At 39.6% G+C, this 21,093-nt stretch overlaps 1 protein-coding gene and 1 long non-coding RNA gene across 2 annotated transcripts in view; one reads left to right on the forward strand and one right to left on the reverse strand.

Annotated features, from left to right (window-relative positions):
* Positions 1-21,093, forward strand: part of LOC108167224 (uncharacterized) — a 65,546-nt gene that overhangs the window by 8,489 nt on the left and 35,964 nt on the right. The window lies entirely within an intron of this gene.
* On the reverse strand, positions 18,779-20,464 carry LOC103480443 (homeobox protein HMX2-like). The gene is made up of 2 exons (XM_008435391.2): positions 20,163-20,464; positions 18,779-20,011 (listed from the first exon to the last, which is right to left on the reverse strand). Exons 1-2 carry the CDS (start codon positions 20,377-20,379, stop codon positions 19,470-19,472), a joined length of 759 nt encoding a protein of 252 aa, XP_008433613.1. The 5' UTR covers positions 20,380-20,464; the 3' UTR covers positions 18,779-19,469.

Genomic DNA, 21,093 nt, shown 5'->3' on the forward strand with positions numbered 1-21,093 from the left:
GTAGACACGGAGTCGGGGGGGGGGGGGGGGAAATCCTTCCTGCTCGATTGAGGCTGTTGGTGGAGGGTGAAGGCTTTGATCTCTTGGGGAAACAGTCAGTTTTACTTGCTTAAAACATAAAATAAAATCAGCTCTGTAGAAATGTAAATACGTTAGAAATTTATGTTACTGATTCAACCGCTCAGAAAAAATAAAAGATTTTCTTTGCTCAGTTCATGTTTATGTTGCATGTAATAATATAGATAGATTACATTTCCATGTAAAATCACTGAGGTCTTTGACTCTCGAACCAGAAGTATTGCGTATTCAGATCGTACAAGTAGAAAGACGTCCTTGAAACAAAGACGATATTTTTTGTCGATGGGAATGGTGTCATATTCTCAATGCGCTCCCTTCAGTTACTTTATTAGCCTGGCGAGTACCACAATTAATTGTGGTTGTTTCTTGGTTTTACATTTGCTGTTTTCATCACTAAGAAGTTCTAATTCTTACGGTTGATCAAATCTCTAATTTGATCAGAGACTATGAACATAATTGCTTACTAATCCATGACTTCCTGTTTCAGTGTGGTATAAATATGACTCTTAGTTATAGTTATACCTCAACATTTCCTCAAAATGTTGCAAGTAACACAAATTTGCACTGATCTTCACAACTCCGATTAGGATAATAATAAATCAGTTAAACTTGCTCAGATCTACCCTAAGAGAAATAACTAAAACATTTAAAACAGCTGGAGCTGTGACAAAGAAAGCAGCAAACACGCAGGTGCCGTAATTGTTTTTGTGTGTGGGATTATTCAAACATGACTCCTCAGTACGTGCCACGTTCAGTCAAACAAACCCAACTTGTCATTTTAGCGTGATTCCCAGGGGTGGAGCTATGGGGGGGGCTTGGGGGACGGCGGCCCAGATGGGAGGCAGAATATGACGTAAAAGATTCAAGTCTATATCACGTCTGATGAGAGCTGGAGAAAGTGGGCCCTCTCCCATCGAGTATGGTGAATGTAGATTATAAATGGGGTCTCCCAGTAGATTATATAGTAGGCTGCCCCAGTCATTGACTCATGGTTGCTAAAAACTCTGATGGCATTTTTTGCCTTCAGCAGAAATTTACCTCTTCAAAATAAGTAAATATTCAACAAATGAGCTCTAAGTAAAGCCTGTAAAATATTATGTCATGATTGAATAAAATGTTATTTTCGTGTCTGTTCTAGTAGAATTGCATGTCTAGTATGAGTCTATTTCTTCACATCGTCAGTCTATGAACAATATATTCATTATATTCTTCTTGGTATGTAAACTCATATTTACTCTACAAAAGTCTGTTTGTTTATGTGTAATATGCTGGACCAGAAGACAAAAGCAACCTTCACGCAAAGTATGATGGGCTCTGGAAATATAACATACAAACTCCAACTCTTGTAGATTTTAATATGCATGTCACAATATTTTGTAAGAAATAGTCGCTCTGTGTTAATATTCAACCAGACGCTTGTAAAATGTTTCTTTCAGAATCCAACCCGCTGATCTTCTTACTCTCTACTCACACTTTGTGTGGAAAGTTACTAAAAGTCCCCTCCTCTACAATAGTCATATTTATACCACACTGAAACAGGAAGTCATGGATTAGTAAGCAATTACGTTCATAGAGTCTCTGATCAAATTATAAATGTGATCAACCCTAAGAATTAGGACTTCTTAGTGATGCAAACAGCACATGTAAAACCAACAAACAACCACAATTAATTGTTGCAGTAGGATTTTTTTCCCCACTAAATAGACATTCTAAAAGTTTGGATCATTTAAAAAAATTTCTGCAGGGGATAATACTACTGTAATAAAAGATGAATTTACCGTTTTACTTACAGTATCACTAAACGTGGAGGATCCTGTGTATGTAGTCGAACATTATTGCATGTTCTGAAAGTTTAACTATGAACATTGTTTAGAAACTCTGTTAGCAGAAGACAACCCATCAGCCATGAAAGTATGAGGAGTGTATAATCTAGATTGGAAATCTGATTAATATGAACATTTCATCTTGAAATGTCAAAGCAAGAACTTGCAAATGCAACAAATAAGTTTTTAAGTTCAACTCGAGTCAATCTAAAGTTGGTAAATCAAAGTTAAGATAAACAAAGCCCATCTTAGTCCTCAATTTAAAATATTTCAACAATGCATGACCTTTACGACACTATTATGTTGCAGAAGACGTTCGGACCACAGTCCCTGAGAGTAAACACTCAACTTGAGTTCATCTCTGTCTTTGTCTTATTTAGTAAAAAGTTCTATTTGTGGCCTCTATAATTTCACAGCTTCCCAAATCTCCTACTGCGAAGCTTAAAGGGCACAAAACATTTCCTCTTCTTGTCATCATCAATCATAATTAGGCAACAATTTCTTCACCTTGGATCAATTTGTGCCATTGAGATCAAACAGCGGTGTTAACAGGCACCCGGGTTGCTCCGAAGTTAATCTGTATCATGTGTTATGAGCACTGATCTTTCACGGCGCAAGTCGGCTCGTGTGCTGTATCGTGTTTCGCCGCGGCTTTATCTCCCTGCAGCTAAAACGGAAAATGCACTCGTGTTTATTTTTCACATCCACTGATATCAGCTGAATAAGATGTCGAACACTATACAACACAGTCCAGAGCAAAACGGATCGTCACTGGTTTTTAGTCTGAGATATTTAAACCAGTGATTTTAATGCTGGGGTTCTGCGCTTCAGATTCTGCTAGAAAAAATTTTCTGCAAACCCTACCCGACCGTTGCCCAGTTTCTGTAAACTTTATTGAACTTGACCATAAAGTCAAGGTGCTTCAAGAGCACGATGGCGTTATACCTGGAAGGTGTAACCGTATAGTGTTGAGAAATAGTATAAGAAACGGACGTCTCCAGATGAAAGCCCGAGAGCGGAGCATTGTTCCTTACATAATCTGTTTGTAGTTAGCAGGCGGCGGTTGTTTTTTACCCCCTTGTACTGTAGCTTAAGCACTTGTCACTTTAAACTAGAGTGATCTGAAATTTTGCTGGGTGATTGCAGAGAATGCTAATGCCCTCAGAGTTGTATCCTGTGGCCGTTTAGGCTCAAATCAAACCCAGAGAGACGCAAGAAGGAGCGGGGCTGCAGTGCTGTTCTCCCCCTAGGACGGCTGCTAATGAAATCCTTCAACAAGTTTCTTGAGATCACAGAGATGGGATCTTGAAAATCGGGTTATTTTTTTTTAATCATGAACTCTTAACCTTAAGAAAATCTATATTGCACAGATGGAAGGTTGATAACTTAAGGGCAAAAAAATCATGTTTTAGGAGTAAGATTCAGAAGTTTTTAGGAGATACTTTATTTTCTGTTTCGGGACTCGTATGAAAAGGATTTGAAGCTGGGTCTATATCTGAGAGCACAGGATTCAAATCAGTTGCAAACAAAACGAAAAGAAATGGATTAATAATACAAAGTTACAGCTAAGTTACTAACCTATTGATCAGAACTGAGCGCATTCTGATTTTGTTTTGGAGGCTCTGACAGCAGTTTTTGAAACTTGCATGTCGCTACCGTTTATCTTAAGAGCACAGGTAATATCACACTGAACGTGAGAGAACACTGCAGATATCCAGATATATGCTGATGACGCTGTTTTTATATTTAATAGTAAGGGCATGGCATCAGTTTGAGCACAAGTGCCTATTAACTTAGTCATAGTCTGAAATGCCACGTCTCAAGCTAAATGTACACTAAGCTCGTTTTTCCTGAACTTTGAATAACAGAAACAATTTAACTGACTTATGCTGTGAATATTTTCAAGCATTTGGTATCGTCATTTACGTAACAAGAAAGACACTAAAGGTGCTATTAGTCGATTAAAATCTTGGATTTGGAGCCTAAGATGAAATCATTGTCTTTTCTTGAGAAGCTGTAGGATTGGAGCTGACCTCCAGCTGCTTTTATTTCATATTAAAACTGAACTCCTTCTTAAAAAGGTTGAGAGAGGCACTCAAGAGAGACCTCCATTACCTCCATTTCTAAATTTATTTAAATACATTTGAAATAATGGATTTTCTTTTTATGTACCGATTGGACCTATTAAGTGTTTTGTATTCGCGTTTTGAAGTAATAATACGATTTTTAATTTGTGTAACCAAAACCCCAACTGGGCACGGTCGCAGTAAACAACTTACGCCACAAATGTTGGCATCCAGTCCTTTATAACAGTTTGCTCACAAATAAAATGCAGCATTTAGTATTGGTCAGTAAATATTAATGAGTTTGGTTGATGTTTGCATAGCAGAGCTTGAGAATGTGGACGGCATCAGCTTGACAGTCTTTTACAGTAGGGTTAACACGTACAGCAGAAAACATTTGCATCGGCTCTCGGCGAAAAATCTGTCAGAGCAGCTTTGGTGTTTCACAGCTCAGAGGAAACGCGATACATTTTATGCACTTGATTGTCACTGGTTATCAGGATCACTGTAATTTCCAAAACTCTGCGACACACACTAGCAGTGAGATTATATTTCTTCCCGTCATAAAACAATTAAGAAAATCATTTTACCAAACAAACCTAGAATGTCCCTTTTTTTTCCCCCCAGTAAATATTTTCGTGATCTGTGCGTATTTCGCTATTAAACTCTCGTCGACGTGCATCTCACGTGCTTTTGGTGTTTTTTTTTCTTTCTGTGACTTTCTGCTTCTTTTCAAATGACGAACAACAGGTTTCTAATTTCCAAATGTGTGGGTGTTTAATGAGGCCTGAGACATTTTATTCTCCAGCTATAATGCCGTCCACAACATCGTGCACGGCTGAGTGTAATCACGCAACACTATCTGGCACAGACACTCTTTGGCAGCAACGAGGCAAAAACCTGCAGCCCAGAACTGCTCCACTTAAAGGAGGCTGATGTGAGCGGAGCAGACAGGCGAGAGTGGAGTTCCCTGCAGTCATGCAAAATGCAAGAGAGATATGACTTTATTACAGCTCCCTAATGGTGACATAACAATCTGTTCAGCCACTTCCCTTCCAATCTCCGAGCATTTTGAGAGAGCGCTTCAGACGACAGGATGGGAGAGAGGGGGACGGAATTGCGGATCGACTTGTTTTCTATTTATTTTTGCTTGTTCTAAATGTCATGTGTGCTGCATATAAGAAAAAAATATAAAATGCATACATAAATCATCTATGTACACTCACTGGGCACCCATTAAATGCACCTTTTTGTTGCTTGTTAATACAAAAAGTCTGATCAGCTGATCAACAAGGCAGCATCTCAAAGCTTCCAGGGATCGAAACGTGGTAAAGACGGCATTCAATGTAGCCTGGTTGTTGGTGCCAGGTGCGACCTGGCATTATTATTCTAGAATCTGCTGATTTAAAGGGATTTCCATGCACAACAATCTCTTGGGCTTACAGAGAGCGATCCAAAAAGAGATAAAATATCCGTAGAGCAGCAGAAGACCACACTGGATGCCGCCACTGTCAGCTAAAATGAGGAAACTGGAGCTGTTGTTTGCACTGGCTCACTTAAAGGTGAATAATAACAGACTGGGAAGACATTGTCTGGTCCAGCTCCAGCTTTCAGGTGATAAGCTCAAAAGTTGGCACAAACAACATTAAACCATGCATCTTGTCTTCAGTTTGCTGAAGACAAGATGCATCGTGGAGGATTTATTTTCTTTGCCCACTTTGGATCCTTCACTGCCAAATGAGCATAATTTAAACATCACAGCTTACCTGAATATTGTTGCTGACTAAGTCCTTCTGTTCATGTCACAAGGGTGTGGTCTTCTCAAATGTGTTTTTTTTTTTTTTTTAGATGGAGGGGGCGTAATTACTCTGGAGATTTGCAGTAATTGTGCGATGCTAGCATCCCGACATGGGCCAAAATCTACAGCTATGGCAGGAAGAAGACCATTTTGAACATAAATGCGGGTCCAATTCTGAACAAACAAATTGATAAAGTTTCCTGTGACTGTATGTGGATTCAAAGCACGGATGTAAAGCAGAGGTTGGGTTCTCTTTTTTTGTGTTTAAGTTGTTTTTGGGTAAGTCTGGTCCCACAGGTTTTCTCTCTATAACCTTATATTTTGGTAAAATATTGAACAATTTAAGCATAAGCCAGTCACACAGTTGTAAAGATTTTATTCCATGATGTTTCGTTTAGTGAAAATGTTTTCTGAAGGGTGAAGTCTACAAAGTTTCTGTGTTCGGACCTAAGTTCAGAGAAATAGTTTTTCCATCGTGTCATTTCTGCAGCTTCGGTTCTTTTGGATCGGACTCTTCCTACCAACCAACCACACATCATTTCCTTCTCGTCCGGGGGACCTCTTGTACTCGCATTGACATTCAGTGAATGAATAAATATGACTGTAATATTAACTGTAACTGTGACTGCAGGAGGTCACCGAGTTATTTTGGTTTAATCCATAATTATAATCTGACATATTTCACTGACGTAAAATCAGAACCACAGTGATTGGGTGAAATGCATAAAATAGGGAAAATAATACAAAGTGAAATTGTTAAAATGATTTAAGCATTTTTATGTTTATTTAACTGTAATTGATCAAAAATACTCACAATCTTTATAGAAATGGAGGTAACTAACAGATATGAAATGGCAACGTGAACTGAACACATTAATCAGGAGCCCTCGTCATGCAGGACTTTGATTAAAAACAAAGGCTAAATACCTTGTTGCTGTTTGAGGGGTGTGAATATTTTTGCAAGGCACTGATAACATCTGTTCAAACTCATTCTGGTGATAAATACCGATGCTTTTCAGGGCAACGATAACTGTATGACCGCCGTTTGATGCAAGTCATGCATGTTTGATGACAAGCAATTTGCAACAATCTATTTGTGGATTTGGGAAATAAATAAAATAAACTCAGTTTTATCCTTTCCAGGGTTTGAGGAAGTTTAGATGTAAATAATGTATAGCTGAAAGCATCTCTCACTCTCTCCGAGCCGCATCTCCTCGTGAACACCAGGGGACATGGTGGCCATTAGGCACAGGTTTTTACCAGGAGTTGTTTGGTTTCAGAACAAACATCCTGTCAGTTCCCTTCACCTCTCACCTGTTTTTAAGAGCACTTTGCTCTGCAAACACAATTAAAGTGGAAAACTCCTTCGATGAACTCCTTTAGTTTTAATCTTCTGATAAAAACCCTTGTAACTTTGTGATGCTTGATAGACAGGCTTGACTCTTCTGTTTCTGCTGATCAGCTGTATTTTGTTGCCACTTCAAATCCAAGCTGATGAAAGTGTTTTACTTTAGTCGAATCTTTAATTTGTTTAGTCAAGATTAAATCCGTGCCCTGATACATTTCTGCCTGTGTTTAGTTTGTGCTCTCACTCCACATCCTCTCACCATTATTCATGTAAAGACTCTCTTAGCCTTTCCCAGCCCACCTGGGCCATGCTTAGATGTTTCTCTCTCTCACCTGTGTACAACTCTACATAACCTCTCTGCCAGATTATCAACAACCTTGTACCTGTAGATGTTTAGTGATCTTTTCTTGCTCCAATTTGTTTTCCACTTACAAATCAAGTCCAAGTTAATCTCACCTTGCCTACGAGAGACCTCGACCGCCTTTAGGGTATCTGGATATCGATCCGTCCTGTGATTCTTCGGCACCTATTCACTTACAATCCCTTTATTGCCATCTGCTTTTCTGGGTTTGACATTGCTTGTTTGTTGTCTGTGTATCTTGATTTTGGATCGGTACTTGCTTTAACTGCGAAGTCTCTCAGTGCTCTGAACTGTGTATTTGAAGTACGTCTCCTGCCTCTGTCGCTGACAGCTGTCATTGTCAGCTTCTGCTGCGCTATTGGAGTAGTCCCCTAAAGACTGAAGGGAAGTGCTGGAAAAGTCCCATGTGATCAAACTGTGCCAATCACCATCCTTTCTCTGACACCACCGTCTCTTTCCACAGCAGAGCCATGAGTTGTGTGCCTTGACTTCTCTTCAATAAATCAATTCTCCTTGCATGCGTTCTCCTGTGTAGGGCCTCTGGAAGAGTTCAAGCTCCACTTTGGTTCTTTCTTTGGGACCAGACAGCTCCAGAAAGCATCCATGTCAACCGATACTCATGCAGCTCCCTCCACAAAATGTCTCGAGAGACACAAATGAGCCTTTTCCAGATTCACAAAATACATAAATGCACATAAACCAGACAGCAAATCTCTCTGAGAGGACAGAGATCTGGTCCACTCTGCTCCTTCTGAAGCCAAGATTCAGAGAATAGTAGGAGCGTTTCCATTTCTCCAGCTTTAGAGACAGCAGGTAGCACTAGTTTTACTTTAAATAAGCAGCAGTCAGTAGTTGTTAATAACGGAAATAAATATTTTACAGACTACATAAAATGTAATCTTTATCCGATATCTTAAGGTGTTATATTATCTGAGGTGATCAGGAGTTGTGACATCATTCATCTCAGCTAGTTGGCGGTCATGGTAACACGGGAGTGGATGACGTTTGACAGGCAGCATGTGCCTTTTGAACATCAGATCCCTCCAGCTGCTGTCACTATGGATCCTCTTGTTGGCAAGAAGGAAGCAGTCATCAAACGCCTTTAAGGGCACATCCATGGATGTCGCAGTTTGCTCTTTATTTTTGTCACTTAAATGTCTGCTTTCAATTTCATAGCATCCACGTGGCAAAGTGTCTGTCATGCAGCGGTTAACTAAGCGCTGTAGCCGCGCCATCTGTGTATCTCCGAGTCTCTGGGTTTGTTTCAGCTGAGTGGTTGAACCAAAATAGTTGAACTGTTACAAATTGTGTTACACTTGGGACTCTGATGAGAGCCAGAGAGCTGGTGAACGGGTCAGAGCTCTGGCACTGAGGCAGTGCTGCTGCATCACAGACTCCTACTTGGACAGAAACCAGTTATTAGTCTGTCTTTGGAAGAACAAGTGTGATAATTGTGAATGATTTTTCTTTGGTTGTTTTGCTTAATCAGAGACTTTTAGGGGATGAATGGGGAAGTTTCTTCAAACCTAAGGAAACATTTTTGATTTTTTCTTTTTTTTTGTGAATGTAAGAGTCCAAGGCTTTCTGATTCTGCTGCTTCCACTTCTTAAAATAAACAACTCTGCCTTAGCTATCAACCTTTGATAATGATTGATGTATCAGAGTAAACACATGGATGCATCATCTATGTCTTGGAAGCACAGCTCCCAAAACTTCGTCATTGTTCATGCACGTTATTCACAGTGAATGATGGATTGTATTGGCTGCTGCAGCTCAACTCACAGTCGATTACATTTATGATCGCAACGTTAAAACGCTAAGCTCATGTGTCAAAGGAAAAAACTTTTCCTCTAAATGTTATCCACCCAAATTCACAGAAATTTGGAAGAAGCCAAATAGTGCTATCAAAACAAAATGAACAAGCTAGGATTAGCCTAGCCTAGCATTTCAGCTAACCGCTCCACATGAAAGCATTGTCAACAGGAGCGAGACGTGAGCTTATTAAATATTGTAGTAGTTTTTTTTTTTTTATTAATAATTTTCTGAGCACCAGTAAATTTATTGTGGATAAATTCACAGAATACTCTATTACTGTGTTTGCGCTTTTCAGCAGATATTGTCAGCAGCTGTTAGTTAATGGCTCCCATCATCCTCTGGGTGCTGTGTGTAACAGCTGAACTGCATCGATGACACAAGCTGGTGAGGAGCCTCAGGTGTGTGTACCTGGCACCCCGCCACTCGGGCTATTAGCCCACAATCCAGTGATCTCTGCTCAGGGAGTAGTTGTCCTTTTTGCTGCATCAGCTGCAGCTCAGCCCGTGTTGTGCTGCTCAGTCACTGATTGTTCAGTGATATGTGTGTTTACAGATGATAAATTCCCAGCACTGAGCTGTTGTACTTGTAATTTCAGGCTGTCACACTGGATAAGCTGAGTGATGCACAGCTGCTCTGGCCTTAGGCAGAGCCAAACCAGAAGCACATGCTGATAATTCACAAGAAGAAGATGGGGGAAAAAAAATGTTTGAAGCATGAATTGTTGGAGCTCTGTGGTGGAAAAGTGTGTGGTCGTGTTATCGTCCTGTTGCTAATTGCCTAGAAGATTGGGAGTGCGGGGGGGATTCAACAGGAAATACACCAGCTGTCAATTAACCCTTTGATTCCAGTATTTCATTACAAATCTGCACTTTTTACGCATATTCAACACAAATAGTTCAGTTTTTAAATATAACTTTATGGCAAATTGACAATATTTGCACACACTACAAACACAAACTGACATTTTCAGTCACCTTTTCTGTTTAAAAATGGAATTTGCAGTAGGAATGTCTAAATATATACACAGATGCATCTCAATACATGAACATATCACACGTTTTTTTTTTCATTCCTTCACCTCTCAAAGTTAAAATCATATTCATAGAGTGAAATATTTCATTTAAATCAACTGTGTGAGATTCAACTTCAGTCAATCTCACACAAAATCTTGAACTGGTTTTGCTTCACAAGGCTGTTGTTACTCCTGTTACTTGCACAAGTTCTTAATTTTTAGTGCACGTTCTCCTTCCACTCAACTTTCTGTTTATACATTTATATTCTTCTTCAGTTTGGCATCTTTTGTGACTCGTCCTCTATGTGGACGGTGTCGATGAACGACTTCTCCATGACTCTCAAAAGCATTTCTGCATTAGAAGATGCTAAAAATTAGTTCTGTGACTCCATATGCACTTCAGATTTTGAAATGATGAAAATAAATGAACTTTTTATAGTAATTCGTTGAATTTTATTTGATCATTGTAGTACGATTATAATAACTGTACATTGAAATATAACATGATGCTTTAAGCCTGACCACATGAATTTGTGACTTTAGTCCAGTTGCAACATTTGACGACAAAGCAGTAGAAAATCTTTTATTATAAATTTTCAACACGTACGTTCTTGGTCCCCAGCAGTAAAATGGCACGATCGATTACAGTATTGATCAGGAACAAGAATCCCACAGGACTGGTGGGAAACTGATAGGTCTGTATTCACAGATATAAAAGGTGCAGAAGCCCCCCTCAGACGGACCCTTTCAGTTTGGTGCGAGGGTTCAGCGACTCTGTGCCTCCCTCCGCCACGTCAGTCCCTGCAGCTTCTTCCCAATTCAGTCGATAGTTTTCCATTAGGACGGGAAGGCTGTCAAAGCAACCTGTGACCTCCTCTCACCCCGTCGGAGCCCATTGGCCTCTGATGTGCGTATCAATATGAATTTCATCCCTTTGTACCCATCAGCTGCGAATCCCAATGTCCATTAGTCTCGAGTATCTTCTTCCTCCAACTTGTACTATTGATTTTCGTGTGTCTTTTTGTTCAGAACATGTAGAAGGATCTTAAAGACGAGGGCCGCTCCATATGCCCCGAGTCTTTCACCGGGACATCAAAAATTATCCTCACTCTGCTAATTAAGTAACTTGTCCCTGCTGATATGCCACTTTCTCTCTTATTACCACTGGGTTTCCTCAGCGCAGACTTTTGGACGGGGGGGATCAGATGACATGATGGACCAGAGCTCTGACCTTCTAGGTCAGAGCTTTTCATCTCAGAGGCCACAAAGATATGACCTGTTGTCATACAGAGGGACATCACAACATGTTACTTCCCTGGAGACGTCTGGACTCATCCAGTACCAAAAGGTGCCATGTTGGTCTGATATGAGATACAATGGACCTTTTCTTCCTGCTCTACTTTTCAGTAGCTATATACAGTTACATATGAATAAATATATTTGACTTTATTGTATAATATTTAGGATTAAATTGGAGTAGTGGTGCTTAAACCTTATCCACTGCAGGGCAAAATCAGTAAGTCAACTTAAAAAGGCAATATTTTAATAAAACAAAGCAGAATATTACACATTATTGTAGGTTCGAAAAACTATCTCTGACTTTTGTCTTTATTTATAAAAGGGTTTACAATTTCCTAACTCTTTGGTTCAGGTTTTTCTCTTTTGTTGGTCCAAAAAAAGGAGGTTTAACATTTAATATCAGTATTAAATGTCAACCATACTTCAATGCCGTTCAGTTTCTAGTTACAAATAACTATATAATATGTAAAATAATTTGGCAGCACTTCATTTGACGTGGTGTGCATAAGACTGACATGACACTGTCATAAACGTGACATAACACCCGTCATGAAGATGAAGGAGTTGCATTAAAACTTGTACTAAAAGTCCATTAAAATGGTCAACTTTACATTAAAAGTGTCATAATTTACCGAATGACACTTTATGACAACAGTCGTAAACACTGATGAAGACTCCTTCATCTTCATGACGGGTCACGTTTATGACAGTGTCATGTCAGTTTTATGCACACCCCGTCAAATAAAGTGTTACCTATCAGTTTAGAAATGAGCAAAGTGAGTTTATCCATGTAGAATAATTATGAATTACGGAAACAGCTATAGTAATTAAGCAGAACACTACATTCTTTTTCTTGACTTTTCATTGGACTTCCTGCTCCTCCAAGAAGGTATTTGCCTTTTCGTCACAGTCTGCTGCTCTGACATCTTAGCTAATAGGGGCTATTGGAGCTGAGCCAGAGATTTCTTGATGCAGGGAAGGACTTCCTAGAGGAGGAAGATGTATAACCTTTGGCTTTATTTGTGTCGTTGCCACTCGTGCAAGACCTTTTCATCAGATCTAGTCATTGTAATCCCTGAGCCCCTATTCAATTTGCAGAGGCACCATGTCACTGCAGACCACTAAAGCCGAAGGAATTAATGGATCAATAAGCCCTTTGAAAGCCTGGTGGGACGGTCCTGGTCCCAGCAGTTGCTATCCAGTTACGGGTCATAATGAATGGGGTGTTGTTTATGTTGTAAAGCGCAGCGTCACTGAGCCCTTTGAACAAACCACCGAAGCAGAGCTTAGTCACAGCTAAAGAGTTTTCAGGCGCGGATGGGATCGGATCAGATGAAAACTTTTCGCATGTGGGTCAAGAGATTACCCAGAAAAACGACAGGATGCTATTTTGATCCAGTCTCTTGGCTATTGTTTAATCATGAACTTTGACCCTATCGGCCTGTGGTGCTTTAGATGGTCTGCGTTCTTTGGTCGTCCATGTTCTCTTGGAGTAAGTTTGGCTGACCAGCAGCAGTTTGCCACAGTTTAATGGTTTCTCCGTTGTGGGTAATGGCTTTCTCTGAGGTTAGCCTTAGAAATGGCTTTGTGACCCTTTCTTTCCAAAACTGACGGATGTCAGTAACTTTGTCTTTAGAACAGGAAGTGATGTGTCACTTTTTCCCCTTTCCAATTAAAAACTTTTTTTTATTGGATTTTACATGTAATTTTAACTTTTTGCACATTAACAGAGAGAATGAAAAAGAAAGACTAATATGATTTTAGCCCTGCAAGAAAGGTAATATGATACAAATTTAAAATAAAGCAAAAAATAATAAACCACTATCACTACCAAAATTATAGTGTCGTTCCTTTCAGCCAAAGATCTGCCTTGTCTTGTGTTATAGTTACATTACTGAAGGTTTCAACTGGATGGAAATGCCCCTAAGAAAGGAGTTCAGGAGTTTAAGTGAATATCTGAGTTTCTAAAGTTTAAGACAACCCATAATATCACTTGCGACCACTCTGGTCTTTTACTCTGCTCCATATTGTCTAGTTTTGTTTCTTGATTTTACGGGTCTGGCAGGAATCAGGCCTGATCAGGTGTGATCAGTGAAATTACAACTCATCTTTTCAAGAAATGTGGTTAATTACAATTCATGGTTTTCAGCAATTACGTTTTCACAAAGGGCCAAGTGGGTTTGAATAGCTTTTTTTTTTCCCCCCAATGCAAATGAAGTCATAAATTGAAAACTGCATTTTGTATTTATCTTTCTTTTATGTGGGGTTTTTACAGATTATTAAACACCACCGGTTGGTAAAATCTCTAAATTTAACCGGCTTGCTGGGGTTTTTTTTTCTCACCTTTTGGGCATAAATTTAGCCCAGTGGTCATTGAACGAGAGGCGGGATGCATCCTGGACAGAGAGACGCCACACAAATAATCATCCACAACACCGCTGACAAATAAGAGAAATTTAGAGTGGCCACATCCTCACAATATAGTTTTTGTCAACCGTCCAGCACGTGCGCAGCCTGTGTGCAGTTTTTACTTAACAACCTTTAATAGTCTGTTACAGCAATTAAGGCTCAGTCTCGCACATCGTTAAGTTGAGTCATGACAGTTTAGTAGCTGGACCTGATCCAATCTTTCTTGAGGCGTCATAAACAGTAATTGCCAGTCATCACAAATCCCATCTGAGAAAGCATGCAGAAAGCCCCCGGCCAAACAGCCTCGTTGTTTTTACTTTCCTGCTACGAGGCCGTAGCTGCGTGGCTCATCAGCAACCGTCCGAACACTCGCATCCTGTTAAGAACGGGACCAATGATTTATATGAAAAGCTCAGTCGAATAATTACCTGACGGAGCTTAATAACTCTTGTATGAATATCATTGTTTTCAATGTTTTCAAACTTTAAAAGCATTCATATCAGTAAAAATTGTTTTTTTCAGTTTTCATTGTTGCAACCATAAATTTTAATGTATTTTACAGGGATTTTAAATTAGAGACAGTTGAATGAAATATGTTTTCTATTTTGTAACAATTTAGTACCATTTGCATGTAAGAAGTTAATTTAGAAAAGGGTGGTGTGCTTTTGTGCGTAGTTCACTTTTTTTTAATTTTATTTCCTTTAACAAAGTCCAGTACAACTAATGGCGTCAAGCTCTCACCTATTCAGTGAACGGAGTTCTCATGTGTGTAATATAATCTCTGTTCTGCGAACGCCTCAAAGATTTCCAAGAGAACTTTATTGAAGGAAAAATTCTTGGCGACTATCACAGCTGAGTTCAGGGGAAACTGATGATGAGGAGACCGCTGTTTCAAATCCAAACTGCAGTTCAAGTTCCTGTATTAGCATCAAAGTCCATAGAAATCCATGTCCCACAGAAGCATATAGAATGAATATTGTTTTATACTATATAAAATCTGGCCTTGATGGGTGAGTGGGAAAAAGAAAATTCTTGTTAAAGAAAGTCAGAAGACGTCCAGGTTGGCACCAACAATGTACGGGACTCAGCAAAAACCTTTTGAAAGCTGCTAAAGCTGAAAATGGTTGGAAAGCAGTTCCAACCATTTAAGCAGGATATTTATCCTGCTTAAATATCCTATTTAAGCAGGATATAAACTGCTTAAATAGTTCATATTTAAGCAGAACAATCAGGTGTTAGAAAGGTCTAGTCAAAGTCGAGCCCTAAATAGAATTGAGAATCCCTTGTGGTACTTGAAAAATCAGTTCTCACAGATGATTTCTGTCAAATCTGATTTAGCTTAAGCTACTTTGAGAAAAAAAAAGTACAATAAGATGAAATGTTAGTTATTTGCAAGTTGTGATGTTAGATTTTACACAACAGTGCTCTCCGTCCGTACAGTTCACACAAAATGAGAACCATGTGTTCATGTAGCTCCTGGTTGGAGTTGGGAAACATGGAAGAAGACACTCTTAAGTTACAGATCAGTCCAGATCTTTACTTGTCTTTAAAAAAAACATCTCGGCTCCTCCGTATGGCATTTAGTCAAATGCTCGTATTAAACTACATCACAATTTTTTCTTTCCCCCCCCACTGATCGATTTCTCCAAATGAGCGCACACCGACTACACGCGCCTTGGCTGTCTGTCTTACCAGGTCTAGATTTTAATGGATCTTTTTTCGCCTGTGACAGATGAGGCTGTGGGGTTTCAGTCTGGCTCGGGGCAGACTGCTCGCAGCCGCTGGGGTCATTTGAACCTTGTGGTTGCAGATGAGAGAGAGTGCTGAGACGCAAAGAGCCAACGCTGCGTTCACAAGCGTCCGACAGAGGGAGAGTCAGGAAGTCTGGCGACTGTAAACACCACCGGAGCATCCACACCAGCCATCCTCTCTCTCTCTCACACACACACACACACACACACACACACACACACACACACACACACACACACACACACACACACACACACACCCACTCATCAACTCTGAAGACACACTATCGCCCACACTGAGCTGTTCTGTTCATATAATCCCTTAATACACTGTATCATTCTTACCAGACTTACAACAACAATAAAACCAAAGTATGTACAGAAACTTTAAACTTACTTGTAATTACAGCTTTATAAAAATATCATCAGACGTGCTAAGTGTGACTTCACTGCTGAAAAACATTAATTTAAATTAAAATATTTATTTATGGGATTTCTTTGGATATATGCCCACCAAATTATTTTTAGAATACGCACACACACGCACACACACACACACGCGCGCGCACACACACACACAGAAGTAACTCTTTTACAATACAACTAATATTTGAATAAGAAAAAAATCTTAATCATTGATCTCATTAATATTTAGCCTGTTTTGTTTTCTTTTCTTTCCTGAGTCTACTGTCCGGTTTATACTTTCCAGTTCGGTTTAAATTAATATTTCTTTGTATAACGCTACGGATCAGAAACGGATTTCTATTTTTCACCTCCGAGGCAGAAATTATATTTGGTTCAAAATGTTGTGAAAGGTAATATTCTACATTTGAGTTCCTCTTGGTTCTATCTGTGGCTCTTTAAGTTTACACTAATCCAAGCATATTGTCCCATTATCCTTTGATAGTCAAAGCATGATCCATAATTACTGGCACCCCTAGTAAAAATGTTAGTAAAAGTCATTAAATGTTTCTGTTTATAGATGCTAGGCGACACTAAGTTCCTCTTTGCTGCAGTTTTCTAAAAAGAAACCTTTTTTTATAAAACCTTTTTTCACCTCTTCACTATGAACGGTATCAACACCGAGCGAGTAGCTTGCTCTTGTCCGGGGCGTCTGCCTCACTTGAATGTTCCCTTGTCTTCTCCCTTTTGAGTAGGAAATGAGTGTCTGTATTGCATTTTATTTAGCAAAAATAGAAAATTATGAATTTCTTAGCAACTTGAGGAAAAGCAAAAGTCTACATGATAAAAATAGATCTAAGTTTATTTCATAGTGATGACACCAAATGAATCCATTAAACACATTTAATGTTTTATGTTCGCCGCTTAGTATTTTTTCTCAGTTTTTAAAGTTGATATTTTGCTAAGTTCTTTAGTGTGATTTAGATTATTCTACTAAATCAATAAATAAATGAAAATAAATTAACATGGGGTCCCTCTGTACATCTGTATTATGGATGTTGATAATTATGGAGAAAAATGAACCCCAGCCTACATTAACAAATTAACCCAAAGTTATGCTTTTCATCTGAAACTGAGCAAAGTTAAAATTTTAAGAGCAAACGGCCGGATTGTAGGAAAGCTGATTCGTAAGCCTATTAGTTAAATATTCCTTCTTGCTAATAGTTGTCTGGCGTTTAGTTTAAATGGCTTCATCAAGGGTCTTAAAGTAAATATTCTAGCATAGATTAATGCAAAGGAAAGAAAAAAGAAAGAAATTGAGTGGAGTAAAACAATATCTATGACTTTTTAACTTATTTTTTACAGTTCAAACTCAAAAATGAGCCTCGGTTTGACATTAGAAAACAAAAACTTTGTTCTTTTGGGGGGGTTTTTTCTTCTTTTTTTGGGCAAAGGATGCAAGCGCACACAGCAAAAGGTAAAAAAGACAGGAATTCAGCAGAAACAACAAGCGATCTGCAGGCACACTAAGTGGGTGAATGAGCAGGTTAACAGTGACGGGGCCTTGAATGGCTGTGACAGGGAGAAAGCAGCGAGAGGCTCCAGCACTGAAGGGACAAGTGACCCGGAAACGCCGAGTAAAGTGCGGCTCGCCCCGGCCTCTTTAGAGAAAGAGGAAAAAAAAAAATCTGTGCAGAAGCATCGTGGTGAGTCTGCTTAAAACACACATTTCGCCCGCTTCCCTCAGTGTTTTCGAACCAACAACACAAGGAAGAGTTTGTTTTTCTGTGCCAGTTCCTGCTCACGAATGTGTGGCAGCATTACACACAAACTCACTTAAACTCCAGAATATATTAGCCCTTTGGAGTCTAATTGACCTCAGATCACTGTGTGTGAGAGAGAGAGTGCCGTTTGTGTACTTAAGTTTTTATGTTCCAGTGTACAGTTTTATATTCTGCCAAAACCCTATAAACATAATTAACTCCACAGTATGCACATGGAGTTTATCACAGAGGGAAAAGTGCCTTTTAATTATTTCTTCAGCTCCAAAAAAATAAACTCAAATTTTTATGGGGAACTGTTAAAAAAGGGTTCAATTTAGAGATTCAGATTAAAGATGTTTTCTAGTAATGATTATCATAACCTTATTTCATTTCTCATACTTGGACACAGCTCACTTAGCACCACCTCCATTTAATTAACAGTGATTGTGAATATTTCAGTCTAAACTGCTTCACAATGGATGTAGGAAAAACAAGAACTTTGCCACTTATAATATTTGCAAGTGGAAGTTTTTCCTTTAATCTTAAAAACTTTATAATTACAAAGAAAGCAGCTCTTTTAACCTTACCTAGTCACTTTGTAACTTTAAAATATATATATTTTTTTGCTGTTTTATCTCTCTTGGATGTTTTAATTTAAATGAATGAGTTTAAACAATACTGTAACTGACAGTTAAAATAAAATGTAACTTTTTTTTTTACATTGTCAAAAATTAAAATGAGACCATGGGATTTATGTTTGGCTTTCTCAGCCTCACGCTGACTTAAGCTGTAACAAACACAATATAGTAGAAACGTTAGATGTGTAAAAAATATATATATTTTTTGTCAGGTTTACTTTGAGTACTTATGCACTGGTTCCCCTTGGAAAGAGTGGGGAAAACAAAAAACAAAAAAAAAAACTTTCTTCTGCAACAAGTCCGTCTGCACATACTTGTAAATGTGCAGCCAGGCGGGTTTTCCGTTCAAACAGCGGCGATGGTATGGATTGCATATATTCCACATTTTATTGCAAAATTCTTTGTCATGATTAGAACTGCGTTCACAGTTTAACAGTCTTATCAAATGTAAAGTGAACAGAAACTAACACAAACAATAATAAGGCCTTGTATAAATACACAAAATCAGAAGCGCGCTTACACACACACACACACACACACACACACACACACACACACACACACACACACACACACACACACACACACACACACACACGCACGCAGTGAAGTATTATTGCGGGGTAACAAAGATGATGTATCACTTGGTACATTCGATCAAATGAGATTTGATACATGCTCCTTTACTGTGAAGATGATGAACTCCAACAACAGCGATGATGATGATGATAATAATAATAATAATAATAATAATAATAATGAAAAGAAAAAAGTGGCACATGCATGTTTGGGACTTGTTGATGAGAAATCCTTTGAACCAGGCCGGAGATTTAATTAAAATAATAATAACAATATAATAAACTGATCGCAGATGATTGTCTCCTGTAGTGTCCAAGAAAAAAACCCCACTCAGTCTCCGTCAAACAGGCCAAAATATTTGGCAGAGTTGGAGAAGTAGATGTAAGGCGCGGCGTTCGCGGTCGGATACACGACGGGGAAAGGCATGGGTAACAAACATCCGCCCAGCAGGCTGCTGTCTTTGTAAAAACTCGGTAGCTGCGTGTTTTTCCCCGCCTCGGCGAAGTGTTCCGCGGCCAGCGGGCCCTCCATGTCCGTGGACAGCTGTCTTTTGAGCTTGTTGCGGCGGTTCTGGAACCAGATCTTCACCTGGGTCTCCGTGAGCTGCAGCGAGCTGGCGAGGCACGCCCTCTCCGAGCTGCTCAGGTAGCGCTTCATGTCGAAGGTGGCCTCCAGCTGGAAGATCTGCCTCTTGGAGAAGATGGTGCGGGTCTTCTTCTTGACCGCGGCTTTGGTGTCGGCGGCGGACTGCTGCTGCTGCTGCTGCTGCTGCTGCGGCTCGGGGCCGTGCGCGCCTTGCGCCTCCGGAGAGGAGGCAGCGGTGAGCGGCGCGGCGCTCTCCCCTCGCTCCGCTGAATGGACTGTGGGATTCACTGTGTAGAGAGGTGACGAAATACTCTTTACACCCTTTACAGATTAAATAAAAGTGCGCTTTCATGCTTTAATGCATAAATTATGTTGCTAAAAAAAAAAAAGCCTGTTCGTTATTTTATTTATTAAAAGTAGAGAAATATTGGGAGTCACCTGTCTCGTCTGACTCGCTGTCATCCTTCTTCGGGACGTCCCATAGCTCCTCGCATCTCCTCTGAAAATCACTCCTACTCTCAGTGTCCCTCTGCTCCTTTAAGGCGTCCAAACTCGCGCCGTCTTGCCGCTGCTTCAGGTTTAAGATGCTGTCTATGGTGAATGTGAAACATGCGCTCCGACTCGGCCCGTCCTCTTTGCTCATATTCTCGGGCATCTCATGCGCTCCTGCTGGGTTCCGCACTCGGAGTCTCCGAGCCGCATCGCTCCCCTTCCACCGCTGAGACTGGCACGCGCAGGAGCCGGTGATCCCGGAAGGGTGCGGGATCAGCAGCTCCTGATTGGTGGAGTTGAGGGAGCAGACGAGAGGCGGGATCAGCGTTCACGTCGGGTCGCCATATTGTAGCCTAAAACCTTTTTTTTTTTTTTTTTTTTTTTTTTTAAGCCATAAAAATAAATGTGTTGTTTCCTGTCGAATAGTGCAAATTAAATTCAGATTAGATTGAACTCAGAGCTCAGTCTTGGTAATTAAAGGCACCATTGACATTAAATTGTGTTGTTCAAGATTTTTCAAAACTCAAACTGAAATTTTGACAGGATTTTTTTTTTTTTCGGATAATCTAAAAATGAGTTCAAGGCGTCAAGGTGTTCTGTTTTTTTTTAAGAACCGTGCAGATCTGAACTCTGAACTCCTTCATCTGGATTTCAGTTCAGTTTATGCTCATATTGGTTCATACACACTGATCCAAAACACATGGAAGCTGTTGTGCATCTTGGTGCATACATTTTATTCACATTTGTGACTCAAAAAGTGTACAAAGGTCTGTATGAAAATCTTCTTAAATAACAAAATACGTAAAAAATAAAATAAATAAAAAAATAATAGGTGTGAGTCGTGATTACAATTATTGTCGTGAAAACTCATATAGTA

Source organism: Poecilia reticulata, linkage group LG18, assembly GCF_000633615.1.
Source record: "Poecilia reticulata strain Guanapo linkage group LG18, Guppy_female_1.0+MT, whole genome shotgun sequence".
Classification (NCBI taxonomy): Eukaryota; Metazoa; Chordata; class Actinopteri; order Cyprinodontiformes; family Poeciliidae; genus Poecilia; species Poecilia reticulata.